The 14,271-nt window shown below is 42.2% G+C and overlaps 1 protein-coding gene across 10 annotated transcripts in view; it reads right to left on the bottom strand.

Annotated features, from left to right (window-relative positions):
- The window catches only part of LOC125988879 (uncharacterized), a 31,682-nt gene that overhangs the window by 7,864 nt on the left and 9,547 nt on the right, over positions 1–14,271 (bottom strand). For 2 of the 10 annotated variants that reach the window (XM_049754610.2, XM_049754608.2), the window contains exons 2-8: positions 3,658–3,803; positions 2,730–2,973; positions 2,519–2,600; positions 1,558–1,676; positions 1,346–1,466; positions 778–863; positions 108–303 (exon numbers count right to left, since the gene is read on the bottom strand). In XM_049754610.2, the coding sequence (XP_049610567.1) occupies positions 108–303; positions 778–863; positions 1,346–1,466; positions 1,558–1,676; positions 2,519–2,600; positions 2,730–2,964 (839 nt within the window). In that variant the 5' untranslated portion in view covers positions 2,965–2,973; positions 3,658–3,803. Of the gene's footprint in view, positions 1–107; positions 304–777; positions 864–1,318; positions 1,467–1,557; positions 1,677–2,518; positions 2,601–2,729; positions 2,974–3,074; positions 3,327–3,657; positions 3,804–4,728; positions 4,899–13,379; positions 14,183–14,271 lie in introns of those variants that run through there. The other 8 variants (XM_068649854.1, XM_049754607.2, XM_049754612.2 and 5 more) reach the window with 8 other exon arrangements.

The raw sequence follows: 14,271 nt of genomic DNA, 5'->3' as shown, positions 1-14,271 counted from the left end.
TGTGGTGTGAAAACGTGATAAAGTGAGCAAAGAGTGTCTCTCAAGGCTCAATTGCATGCAGGACAAATACAAACTTGAATGTAAAGGATCTGAATGTGTGTACTCACTGTTGGACGATGTAAGCCTGAGGCTGGCGATGAAGTGTTGTGTTGTTAGTGTTGGTCCGCAGGTCGTCCATGTGTTGCAGCTTCAGGGTCAAGGCGGCAACGTCTTCCACGCTCTTCAGTAGGAAGATTCCTCTGCCCTGGTTCAGACCAGTGGGCTTGCATATCCACATTTGACTGGAATTGATGTTTGAACCTGCTGAGTGCCAACAACAGACTCTCAGAAATGCTTGATGGAAAGGGTTTCATGTTTTATTCACTTATTTTAGGTAATGCCATGACGTGACGATTATTTGGAACGGCCAATAACTGTAACTCTTGTCTTGATTTTGTCCACTAAGCGGTTCAGAAAATGGATAGATGGATGGATGGATATTCAGTCATGGGCTTTGTGTTTGTGCCTCAGCCTTGCCCTTTGCTGATTCGTCGCTAGGGCAACAGCATGTTCCTCAGGTGATTTTATCAGAGCCTCATGGGAGGTGAAGTGCATTATTTTTCCACTGTACACGAGACCATCGCCAAGGCACTTGTTTTGTTAACAATGCCGCGCAAAGACAATTCAGTTTTTTTTTTTTTTTACGGTTTGATTAAGGAGCCTGTCAACTAAGCACAAAGCCTGTTCACCCAGTTTCGTTTGCATGTATTGGGGAGAATAGATATATTGCATCTGTACCCTCCTGCTGAGCAAAGAAAGCCTCTCGCTCTTCCGTCACATCCAAACGGAAGGTTATAGGAATAAACTCCTTCATTTTCATCTTCCTGTGTAGCAGAATAGAGTTAGCAGTTAGAAGCAAGGCAGCAATACTATCTGCTTTAAACTACCTTTGAGACTGACTCAGGAGTACATTAAAGAAAACATTTAGAACATGTTTCTATGAGTAAAGATCTGAAATGGATGTCAAATGCTGAATGCAAATGAATGCCATGCATGTAGGAATTAAGTTAAATAAATGTTTTGAGGTTTATCTTGACTGTTGAAATTTGCATATTGTCACTCACTGTCGAGCGGCAACTTCCCATATCCAAATCTGGTCAATTTTTCACAGTTGATAATATTAGTAAGTCCCGATGCAGGTCTGCCATTTTGACAAATGATTGACCAAATCAAAGCATTGAAAATGGCTTGCTCTCTGTTGTAAAATAAATTATCAATTGTTGCTTCAAACAACACAGAAGAAAGATTGGCGATTCCCAGGTTCAAATGGAAAAGGTACCTGTGTATTCACAGTAAGTCAGCTGACCTGAACACTCGTCCGTGGTTGACTTTGCAAGTGACTCGCTCGTACTCCCTCAGACTGCTCAGCAGGCCAATCTTGGTGGTGAGAACCTTGTTGTTGGGGATCTGATAAACCAGTTGTTCTCCTGGAAGCAACATGGGAAATGGCTACAGTATGAACCCAGCAAAAAAAGAACTGTGTGCTGTGTTATACTCATGATGAGCCCATCCCATCACCTTCTCTGAAGTTGTGGTACGTGCGTGGAGATTTGGTCTCACACCACTTGAGTTTGAAGTCCTCCCTGTGCTTGTTGTATGTCCTCTTCCATCCTCTTCCCTCACAGTAAGTGCTCACTCTGAAGGGCAGATGAGCGCCATCACACTTAACCATTTAAGGTATTGCCGTGAATGTATTCATTTATTTATTCATTGATCTTCCGAACAGCTTGACCTCACGAGGGTCGCTAGAGCATATCCCAACAGTTTTTGGGAAGTTGGCAGGGCACACCATGAATTGCTCACGAGCCAACCGCAGGCTGTGAAGGTAATTTATCAGCAAGAGGTTAGACTGGAACTCATGAACCTGGATTTACACTGAGCCCATCAATGGGAGCCTGAAGTCGCACTAAGTGCACCTAGCCTTGATACGAATAGCGAAAAACTAAAACTGTAATCTTGGGGTGTTTTTTTTTTAAAGAAAGGGAACATTTTCAGTGAAATCCTGAGGCTCCACACAGCAAAAACAACAAAAAGAGAACCTAACCGGGCATACGCGGTTCATTGTACAAGACACTTCTGCATCTGCCCAAATGACACTCATGGGAAGAATCAACAGCTTGGAAATATCTCCCTGGAAGAGTTGAAACCATCACATATTTTTTTTTATCATTTGAACTTGCTGTACATATATAAAAACCTGGTGTCGCAATTTTTCTGTCCAGCCCCTATGGCTTGTCGAGGCACAATGAGCTTTCGACGGCTAAATGGACAAAATTAGCAGAATAATTTCGTCTGCTTCAGCCAGACATGGAGCTCTGTGTTGTAGACACCCGTCATCAATCAGCAACCCAAAGGCTCCTGCTCGCCTGCCGGTGAGGCAGCCAAGAGGACCATCTATCAGCCTCAAAAACTGACAAGTACAATTTTGTTTGGCTTGAAAAAAATGACGGAATGACAAATTCCCACCTCTGTTACTTACATCTCAGCACCATTGGCTCCTCCAAAGAAGAAAAAAGGGCCAGAACCTCTGTGCTCTTCAACATGCTGCACCCTTTCCTTGACTGGATAGGAGTACATTAGCAAGCACTTGAGCATTTTAGAATTAAGGATTTATGGAGGCGTGCACCTCAAATTTGTGCCAACAATAATAAAATAAAGAGTATGATCAATGTGATGATACACGCACGCACCTGAGTCTCTGTCATGTCTCTTTTTGTTCAAAGCTATTCGGAACCGTCCCTGTTTGCATTGACCAGATTGCATCTCCTTCACCTGGACGGTTATCAGTCCCTCTACGACATCACGAGCAGGAGATAATGTTACAGCAGCCTGGTTGTCCTCCTCCACTTCTTTTCCTTGCTTGTGCACTTTGCCGTCATCATTCCGGGCCTCATTGCACTGCTCCAACAAGCTCTCAGATGACATGATCTCAAGCTGAAATAATCAATACATTTTATTAATAAATGCATTCAAATACATTGAATTCATTGGAAACATTCTTAATACAATATTTCTTATGTGTATTAAATCCCCACCTGCAATGCAGAACATGGATAGATATAGAGGTGAAAGGTCAAGTGCCCAATTCACAGTGGTGTGATCTATCCACTCATGGATTGCTGCTTGCCGTTCCTTATGAACCTATCTTGCGCACTTCAATCTTCCACATTTACTGTTTCTGCTTTTGCAATGTGCGCACCTCTCCTGCACTGAATTTGAAAGGAATGAGTGAAGCCGCGTTAATTGGCCAGAAAGTTGGCTGTGTTTACTCCCACAACGGCGTTTCTAGCTGCACCTGTCTACAAAAATACCAAAAGAAAGAAAACTCCACCCATGCCCACAGTGAGTTTGTGCATTGCCACCACATTGCTCTCATAAATGTCCATGTTTTTAGTTGTCAAGCGAAAACAAAAGCTTGGCCAAACGGCAGCTTGTGTTTCAAAAAACTCGTTAATCAGGTCATTCATACCTCAAGGCAACACTACTCTTGCATATGCATGTCCTCCATGTTATTTGTTTACATGGAAACAAAAGCGGTGCGATTTTATTTGGACTTTGAGGCATGTTTTCAAAACGTTAGCAATTGCATGTCAACAGATGGTATCATTCTATTCTTACCTTCACACTGGGGGAACGGCACAATGTGAGCTTACTGCTGGATATCCACTCAACGACGTATTGTTCCCAGTTCAGCCTCAACCTCCTCAACTACTCCGCAGACTCTTTCTCCACCTTGTTGATTCAACCCTCCAGCCAGGCGAGGCCTAGAAAACCAGCAAAGCCACAAACAGAATCAACTTGTTTGCCACACTGCCGGTCATCAAACCTCCCTCATCTCCTCTCCACTCCACCCTCACAAACAATCATCAGATTGTCCAATAGTGGAAGCCATGGCAACAGTTACCACTAGGACAATCCTTCCACAGCAACTCCACAAGAGTGTTTCTTGCACAGCAGCCCTGTGTTTAGTTGGATTCATCCAATATTAACTACCTGGAGGCCTCCTGGGTTGTGTCAACGCGATAGATCATATTGTCTCCAAACGCAAAGTAGAAAAGCTACTTTTTTTTCCTACAAGCATGCACAACAGTCAAGAGCAGTGTTTTATTTTTATTTTTTTACACCAAATACCATCTCAAAAAAATTAGCACTCTAATGACCAACAGCCAACATAAAAAAAAAAAACAGTAGCATAGTAGGCCAAAGTGTTCAAGGCTGAAGTGTTATGGCTGAAGTGTTATTCCTAAAAAGTATTACTCGGGTCGTGCAGCATGGACAGAAATAATGACAACCTACACATAATAAAACAACCGAGAACGAGTCGTGACAAAATCAACTGTCATGTGTTGCATTGACATTCTGTCTGTCATTGAAGCTGATGCATTTTAAGGGTAGAAAACGCTCTTAATTGCCATGTCATGACCAGGAAGTGGCAGGGAGGGTTATTTTTCACCACTCAAAATACATTTACACAAAAATGACAGCACAAATCTCATTCAAAATACATTCACACACATACGACAGCACAAAGTCAGCGTTTGAACATTTATAGCCATACGATATTTTTTTTTAACTTAACCCAAATATTTTCTGCATGTAAACATAGCATGAGTATATTTGCCTCCTTCTGGAACCCAAAAATGTCCCAATGCAGTGAGAAGCTTGGCCTGTGAAGTGGGCCTCACCCACCTGGCCCTTTCGTTCAGCCACGCCTTAATAAAGAGCCGCCCGCCATTTGATAGAGACGCTGTTTAAGGCTGCTGCAGGTGGACAAAGACAACGGGTTTGTTTTACAACCTCGTTCAACTTGTGCTATACCATCTGCCAAGAGGATGTGTGTGTGTGCGTGTGTGCGTGTGTGTGTGTGTGTGTGTGTGCGTGCGTGCCTGCATGTGTGTGTGTGTGTGTGGGTGTGTGTGTGTGTGTGTGTGTGTGTGTGTGTGTGTTGTGTGTGTGTGTGTGTGTGTGTGTGTGTGTGTGTGTGTGTGTGTGTGTGTGTGTGTGTGTGTACATGTATAAAAAACCCTTATGTAAACCTTAATCTGAGTGACTGTTCCTGCACAACACACTCTCACTGTCACTGACCACAATATTAGGTACACCTGCACCCTCTAATGCAGAAGTGTCATACTCATTTTTGGCACAAACTAAAATGTTTTTCCTTTGTGGTCAACCTTTTTCACATTGAATAAGAGTAATTGTGAGTAACTTGGGACCAAATCATCACTATATATGTCAATACTTTTTGGGGATGTTTTCATTTGATTTATGCCAAACGTTTTTCAGTAACGGTTGAGAAACACTGGCAAACATTATACTGTACTTGAATAACTGAATAAAACAAAACGATGTTTGTTTGAGAGTGTATTGTGTATCCTTGGGGATTGGCTCATTCCCACGTCATGTCGGCTTCATCAGGAAGTGCTAGGCAATTACAGCCTGCAGCATTGGTGTCCCTCCACAACCCATTATTAACACTATTTGAAGGGATTCTCCTTGTGAGTGTTATATAGTGGCAGGCTGGCAGCAATAGAGTTGAGTTACCGTGTAAAGACAGGCGTGTCTCAATAGGCTCGCTCTCTGATTTCCTTACACAAGTACAATGGGAGCATGACAATGTGTTCCCAGGCGCTGTCAGTTCTCACTCCCACTGCTCATAGTGCTAGGAAATAACCAAATAAGTATATTTTCCAAGTGCTACCTAATTGAGTGTTTTTATGATGACTTTACGATTCGATAAAAGGGAATATCTGCACTTTTGAGTTTCGACACAAAATGATGTGATTAGAGAAAGGGGAAGTCAACCACCATTTCCTGATAGACAGCTGCATTGACTATGTACTTGAACAATGGAGCCACACAAACCATGACTGACATCACACTGGACATAGTCATTTAACCTTTGTTCTCATTCAGAACCTTGAATTTCAGGAGTAGCTTGAGTCATGGAATTTTGTAGCTGTGGTGCACGTCATATGTGGGGGCTCTTGATGCACTAACACCAGCCTCAGACCACTCTTTGTGAAGCTCCCCCAGATATTTGAATTGCTTTTGCTTGACATCCTCTCCATCCCTGCCACTTGTGCACCTTTACCAGTCATGTTGTCCCCTTCCGCTTAACATGCATCATTTCAGCAGTCTTCCTCAGGATTCTGAAGAACACTAAACCAGACTGAGACCATCTAAAGCAGGCATATCCAAAGTCCGGCCCAGGGTTCAGTTGCAGCCTTGTGCTCAAATTTCTACCGACCCGCAACCTCTAGCATAAATATAATCATGTGTGGGCCGTCAGCACTGTTGAACATAGTAATGGTAAAATGAGGCTTCAAATTTGCTTCGTGAACCAGTTGATTTTTTTCCTCTAGATAGCAATGTTGGTTCAATAAAGGGTTTTAAGAAACAGCTAGTCAATGTGCTTATGGTAAACTGAGAGTGCAAGCTAAAAGACTCAATAAACATAACTGGTTCATGAATCACCTTGAAACTTCATTTTCCCATCAGGGCAAGTGCCAGGAAAGCATCCCTTGAAGCCCGTAGCTGGACGTGCCTGGCCAAGAGACTGTGGGTATTTTCCAGGAATTCAATATCAATAGGCTGACAAAACATGCAAACTATGATGAGAGTACTGGGAATGAAAATCAAAGAACTAGAAGCTGAATAAAAATTCAGCAAATTTGGCCCTCTATGCATAAAGTAGAATTGTTGCGCCTGTTGATCTAACATTCTTCGTGTATGCGCTCCCAGAGTCTGTTCCTCTCCATTGTCAGCCAGGAAGGGTCGGAGCAGCAATCTGGTACGACTACTTCAAGCGTGCACAGACCAGCTCAGGAATCCTCTGCAGGCTTTCCTCTAGTCTGGAATGTCATCCAGTCGCGTGACGTCAACAAGGTGGGAAGCAACGTCTTAAAAATTGTCTTCCTCTGCTGCTTGGAACATTTTTGCAGTTGAAAGACACACCTCCGCCAAGGCTTCAATCATTTTGACACCCGTGAAAATCCACAAGGGTTTTGTAAGGAAGTGCAGTACATAATAAACAAAACTGATTAAATAGGAGAAACAGACAACGGGTACTTTATATACCAATTAAACATTTTGTTTATGATACTGTAGGTATTGCTAGTGAACTGTGACCAATTGATAGGAAAAGTGAATGGTTAGGCTACTCATGCATACAGACTAAAAACCCGGAGGCCAGTTTGGTGTGTTCCAATTTCCAAGAGATCAAATCAGAGCTGTATTTAACAGCCACACCGGCAGCAGTCCTGTCACAACAACGCACATTTGGATTTTGCTGGACAAGCTTGCCAGCAAGAACGTCATGCACGTTATTAACATCATCATTATTATTATTTATTGTGTATTATTATTGACATTTTTAATTATTGGTTTGGTTTGGATAATTGCTATAATAATAATAATTATTTTTAGAAGTAAGAGTAGTACTTTTTTGTATGACCTTTAATTTTGAATTACTGTTATTAGTTGCCGTATTTGTACCAGTGGCAGTGGTATTTTTATTATTATTTGTTTGGCATGATAATCGTATAATTAATATTACTATATGTTTTTTTCTATGGGTTTGTTAATGATTTAGTTAATTATTGGATTTCTATGATTCCGTTTTTATTATTTTATCACATTTTGTATATTTATTACTTGGTCTGAATAATTATTAATCTTGATGTGTAATATTATAATTATCAGTGGTTGTAGTTCTCCCCGGGCCCGCGTGCGTTTTCTCCGGGCATTCCGGTTTCCTCCCACATCCCCAAAACATGCTTGGTAGGCCGATTGAGCACTCCATATTGTCCCTAGGTGTGAGTGCGAGTGCGTATGGTTGTTTGTCTCTGTGTGCCCTGCGATTGGCTGGCAACCGGTTCAGGGTGTCCCCCGCCTACTGCCCGATGACGGCTGGGATAGGCTCCAGCACGCCCGCGACCCCCGTGGGGACTAAGCGGTACAGAAAATGGATGGATGGATGGTTGTAGTAATATTTGTAAAACTATTTATGCAATTTGATTCTGTCTTAAAATAATGGCCCAAGTAATTTTTTTCAGTTTTTTATCTTTTTTTTTTTTCAGAAAACACAAAAAACTCAACCAAATATAGATTATCTTGTATTTACTAATATATTCATTTCCAGCACCGTGAGAAGATCTTTTAAGGTAAAAAATAAGATATTTTTTAAATTACAATAGGACATTATTGTAAGAAGGGGATATGTACATTGTTTTATTATTTATGACAATTATCCTTTGTTTAGTTTTGTGATTTGGTTTATTAGTACCTTCAATGTCATGATTATTATAATAAAAAGCTCTAGCCTACAGTGGGACAAAGTGAGAGCCTGGCTTTCGGAGCGGCAGTTGGGGTGGGGTGGCAGTTTTAAAGAGAAGCTCTGTTCTGCGTAACCTGATCCACACCTTACCGGAGCCCGGCATTCCGCTCTCACCGAGGAAAGCGTCAAGGGTGAGACAACATTGTGAGTGGATTCAGGAAAGAGAAGGGAAAAAAAAAGAGAAATAAAGACACATTAAGTGAATTCTTATTTTATTTATTCAATATATTCTTTCACATTACATGTTTTGCCCACGGATAAAATATCGCCACACAATGCTTTTATCTACTGTACCTGGAGAGAAGCCAAGTTCCTGGAAGGTATTTTGATACAGTACGGAGGGGTAGAGGACACATCGGACAAAATTCATCCTTATGGTCGTCACAAAAATATCCCGTCTTAAAAGAACATTCAGAGTTGAGCACAGTTAAACTTTGACTCAAGTCACATGGACGAATCCAAGTTGTGACATTTATCCCCCTTCAAGTGCAAGGATCACAGTTCCACAGTCAAGTATGCAAAGGCGCGCACGTGAAGACGCATGAGAGCGAGAGAGCAGAAGGAAAACAGCGGAAGGCAATGCCATTTAATGGACGGCATTACCAGACAGTATTAGACACCAATAATTACATCTAACCATGTCTGGTAAGACGCCTATCAACAGGCTGGCAGGGTGACCTCTGAGGAAACAGCAGCGCAGAAGAAACGGCCTGAAAAGGTTCCTCTTTCTCTTGCGCTTTCATATGCAAGCACCAAGCGACATCAGCTCGAAGACAAGGAGCAGGGGGGTGTTGTTCTTTTGGCTTGGGTAATGGAGCTGAGTGGGTACATAAAGGTGCGGCTGTAATTGTCCCTCCTTAAACACATAAGGTTTCTGTTCGCGCTTTTGTTTAGAGATGTTCAATTCCCAGTTTACACGTTTGTATTAAATCAGATCTTCATATGTTGGATAGCTAAAATAACGAGAGGCTCAGTTCAGCTCAGTTTCATGATGCACCGCGCAAGCCAGGCCAGATGGACCAATGGCTGCCGCGAAGCACAAAGGCAGGCGCTGTTCATGATAAGCAACCGACAAAAAAAAGAAAAAAGAAAAAAGAAAAAAAAAAAAAAAAGAAAGAAATGGGCTGGCCTTGCACGACCGGTGGAACAATCAACGTACTGCTAGTCTTTTATGCAGGTGGGGTGGGATTGACATTGAAGACGAGAGAAAAAAAGGTCAGGTAGGCAAATTGAATTGAAGAAGTAAAACACTGAAGCTGTAATAGAACACACGCACTCGACCTATTTTAAGAAACATGCTGCTGTCGTTGCGATTGTGCTTATCAGACGTGCTCATTAACTGCATTTTTGCTACTGGTATACTCGCCACACGCTTCTGTGGCCTGACATGCAAAATACGGCAGACAAGTACATTCCATCTATTTCTTGCGTCTTCTTGCTTAAATTTACCCCTGTGCCATGCTTTAGCCTAATCAGACATTAGCCAAACGTCATTAGGAGGTATCAAGGGAAGCTTTGTTGAGGCAACCAAATGCGACCGACTGCAGCTTTGCGGTCTCCCAGAAAACATCGTTACCAGACAGTGTTAGAACAACAGTAGTACAATCCAGCACTGCCCGGTAAGATGGATCCTGAGAGCCTCCTTCTCCGGCCTGCGTGACACTAGTCTGTGGCTGCTAACAATGATTTGTGCGCTTGTTGTAAGCGGATGACTATCATCATCATTACCAGGCAGTATTAGAAAAGAAGATGTAGTCCAATGCTGCCTCGTAAGATGGAGATGATCACCCGTGAAGACATAGCGGGGATAGACGGATGGACGTGTGACATCAAACATACAAGATTTAATTCAATATAAGCTTCGCTACTCACAAAGTCCTTTTTGTGGCACAAGATGGTGCCAAGGAACTATAAGTTGAAGTGACGTATCTTGACTCAGTGACAAGCTTTCCACAGCAGGGTGGGGCTAAGTTTAGCCTGGGTTGTTAGCAGGAGAAAAGAGTCTGTAGCACATGCAATTTAGGTTGATTTTTTTTCAAAATAAAATCAGCCTTTGAAGGGTAATGTGAGATGACTTTGAAATAATACATATTTACAGTTTCATCTATTAATACATTTGTCACTTTTCTGCTACTAAAGTGACTATTCAATGTAAGTTTGTGAGTGCGCAAAGAGGTACATGACTCGGAGACGCAAACCTAGTCAGCCAAATGCATGCACTTGCTGAGCAAACATTTTGTAGCCGCGATCTACAAGCAGGACATCCACTTGGCGTGCTTAAGAAGGCTGGCGTTGTGCTCTCCAGCCCACACGGGCTGTCACAGAACACTGGGCCACAAAAGTTGTTAATGATTGCCCAAACCTGTTCTGACTAGTCTAAAGCTATGGCACGGCAACGACGGGAGGAAGGGCTGCTTTTTCACACGATACGCGCCAGTTACTAATTTCGCACAAAATACAGCCGAGTTAAAAGTAAGTCAAGTCGGCGTTGTTGCTCAATCACCCTCTCGGGTGAATTGGATTTTTTTCTGACCACAACTTTCAGCTGCAGTTAACTGGCATTAAATGGTGGCCTAAAATATGAGGGGTTGCTCTTTCCCCCACCCCCCCAACCATCGGTGGACCTCTGATGCTGTTGTCTTTGTGTTAGTGGAGTGATGAAAGGCTGATGGAATGTTGCTCAGCTCGACTTGAGCGGCCAGCCCGTATGCGGGAGGTGACCGAAACGGCACTCTTTTACTGAACAACGTGGCTACTTCACAGGTGCGCCATGCAAAAAACTCGCCTTCGTACTGAAGACATAGATACTTTCTGAATCAAACATAAGACTTGTTAAATGACACAAAATTGAATGTTTCTTTCAATAAAACAGAAAAAAACATCTTACTGAAGTAAGTTTTGTTGCACTATTTCCATAGTGGCGTCACTGATTACAGAAAAGGTGTGTTATGGATATGGTAAAAGGTTTTCTGTCACCCCGCAAGCAAGACAAAAATTGAGCCTAGTGTTGAAAGGGCGAAGGGAGAAAGAGGGAGAAAAGGTCAGGGGGAAGCCAAATGGAGAATGCACCTGTAATCTTACCGTCTTGAAAGGTACCCCAAGCAAAGAATGCCACCAAACCAAAGAAAGTTTTTGGAAGGCAGGGGCTGAGAAAAAAAGCAAAGAAAGGTCTTGAATTTCCACCCCGCCGCTTGAGAACACTCCCGTCTTCCTCATGGTCAGTCAGGCCCCATGAAATGAGAAAGCCAAGCAGACCTGCTTTCCCAGACTCTATTTAGTTAATCATCTGCATTATAAACCGGTGCCGCGGGCCCTCTGAGGACGACAAGAAGGGAGAGGGAGACAAGAAAGGGTGTGAAAAGATTAGACAAAGCGTACAGTACCTGGTCAAAGTAACGAGCCCGCCCTCGCGTCCAATAAACTTCCGCTCACGGTTGAGCTCATTGGCAAAAGTTTGTCCTATTGTACAAGATGGCGCAGCGCTGTGGGAGTTGTACGCGCTGGTGGCTGCACACGCTTTTTGCTTGCTGCAAGTGAGGCGTGATCAGGTAACTCTGCCCTCTGCACAGGAATGTGACTCCACTGTGAAGTGAACAACCCGATAGGTAAACTGGCCTGGCCCTTAATCAATAATCGCCGTCTTTGTGGGAAAACAATGGAAAGGAAACCCAAAACTTTACTTAAGTGCAGACCTTATCTCTGTCCCCCACATACGCCGAGGAGCGACCTGGTAACCGAGGCGTTTAAACCCTGATATTGCTTTGCATCCCAAATATTAAATGGGTCATTTACATTTGTTACATAGGCACTGGTTGCTTCCTCACCTTTTGCACTTTCTTCACCTTGCCGTTTTATTTGTTGTTTAAAATAAATTACTCATTTATGAATATTAGATATTGTAGAATTTTTGTGTTTTTTGTGGTGAATGTGTGTTTATAATTTTGACTTTAATGATTTATTAAATAATAAATACATATAGATTTGAAATATTTTTAGAAATTAAATATATCCATTTATAGTATAAGTACAATAAATTTTGATTTTAAAATAATTTAAGTTATTAAATAAATATATTTAAATATATCTTGTAATTTGAATGTATTAATTTAAAGAGCTATTAGTGTATATTTCAAATTTTAATGAAGAAATTATCCATTTTATTAAATACATTTATATTTAAATATATTTTATAAATTAAATATATTAATTTAAATACATATAATATCTGTCATGAGTATTTAAATTTTTTATTTAAAAATATATTTATTTTATTAAATGATGAAAAAAATGTTTTACTAAATGATAAATACATGTATAATTTTTAATCAAATGTATTAATTTAAATAAGCGTAATAGCTATAATATGTCCTCATTTCTAAATGTCCCTAACCCTAAACCCCCCCGCCCCCTTCAAGTAAATCAAACTACAACATGGTTAAACATAAAAAGCCCTAAACTCCACTTCAGTCTCAAACTTGAGGCTCCCATGTGACCTTTCAGGTGTATGAAAGAAGCGAACTCTCCACCAATCACAATCTTCCACCTCAGTCTGCAGCCTTCGCTGTACAGTGTCCATGGTCGACATGTTCCCTCCATTTTGCAGTCTGCTTCCTAGACTTGTGCGCAACTCCTCCGATTAAATCTATCTTAGGAGCACACGAGAGGACTCCATAATGTATAACCAGTCTGTGGTGGAAATTCCCCACTTGAATAAGGATGACGCTGCTGTTTGTCTCCAGTTCGCAAATGAAACTTGGAGGCAAAGAGAACAGAGGAGCCGACATTTTACGCCCGCTCAACGTCTACTTCCTCTTTTAAAACAGTCACTGCTAAGACTTCTAAAAACCGAGAAGGAAGTCAACAAAATAACTTTAGAGGAAAACTAGTCAGTTCAACGGGTTGTCGAGAAAAGTTGTACAATGAGTTACATAATCTACTTATGCACCGTGTATGGGGCGAATCGGTCCGTTGCTGGGAGGTTACAGTAAAATCGATTTCATACCGTCATTCGGCCGGTTGTCTCCTCGTGCAGAAGGTTGTATGATCGAAGAGGAGTCAACCAATGTCTTCGTGTCCTTTGACAAGTCTGGCAGTTTGCCTTTACCTGCCCCAACTGGTCTATCCAGTTTAGGAATGAACGTTGGCTTCTATTGTTTCCTAGTCTTTCTTTCGGCTTAAATGGAGCCGGAATTTGATACGTGTTATTTTCGCTTTGCATCGAAAACACCCCTGAAGCTAACGCTTTATCCGTACACAATTGCTTACGCGTCTCCTGTTCTTAGCTGACAAATAAACATTCGAAAAGTTGCAAAAAGCGTGTCGCCGAGCAACAGGTTGTGAAGGCAACTTGCATCTTAAGACAATGAAGACAAAGAAGGGATCACATTTGAGAATTTACCCAGCCTTTCCCAGGTGTGGTCATCGAGCCAGAAACCCAATACAAGAGGCATCATTGTGTTGGGGCTTTTGACGCCCGGTTGGCTAGTCCTCTTCTCTCCTGCTCTCGCTGAAGGACACTGGCATGACGGTTAGGAGGAGTAAGATGTCCCTCCTTTCAGGTAGATGGTAGCCTGCGTGATGTCAGAGCGAAAGCCAAACCCCGGAAGAAAAGTGCATCAGTTATCTTCCTGTTGCTGAAGCAAAAGTTCTTTCGTTCCCACTGTTGTCTTCTCTTCGGTGCCCTTCAACTCTTGAGCTCCTCGAGAAGACAGAGGCAGAATTTGTAAAGGGCTTGGTTTACATGTAGCCCGACTCCCCCTCCTCCTCTTTCCCCCCGCAGGTGTAATTTTCAGGTTGCAGCCAATCACTTGGGCCACTAGCGCTTACAGGTGTGTCTGATGCAATGTCTCAGCAAATAGAAACGAAGAACAGGGGGGTCTGTTCTCCACCTCCGC

The sequence above is a fragment of the Syngnathus scovelli genome, chromosome 2 (assembly GCF_024217435.2).
Source record: "Syngnathus scovelli strain Florida chromosome 2, RoL_Ssco_1.2, whole genome shotgun sequence".
In the NCBI taxonomy this organism is placed as follows: Eukaryota; Metazoa; Chordata; class Actinopteri; order Syngnathiformes; family Syngnathidae; genus Syngnathus; species Syngnathus scovelli.
The sequence above is the reverse complement of the archived record's forward strand: the minus strand, read 5'-3'. Positions and strand labels throughout refer to the sequence as shown.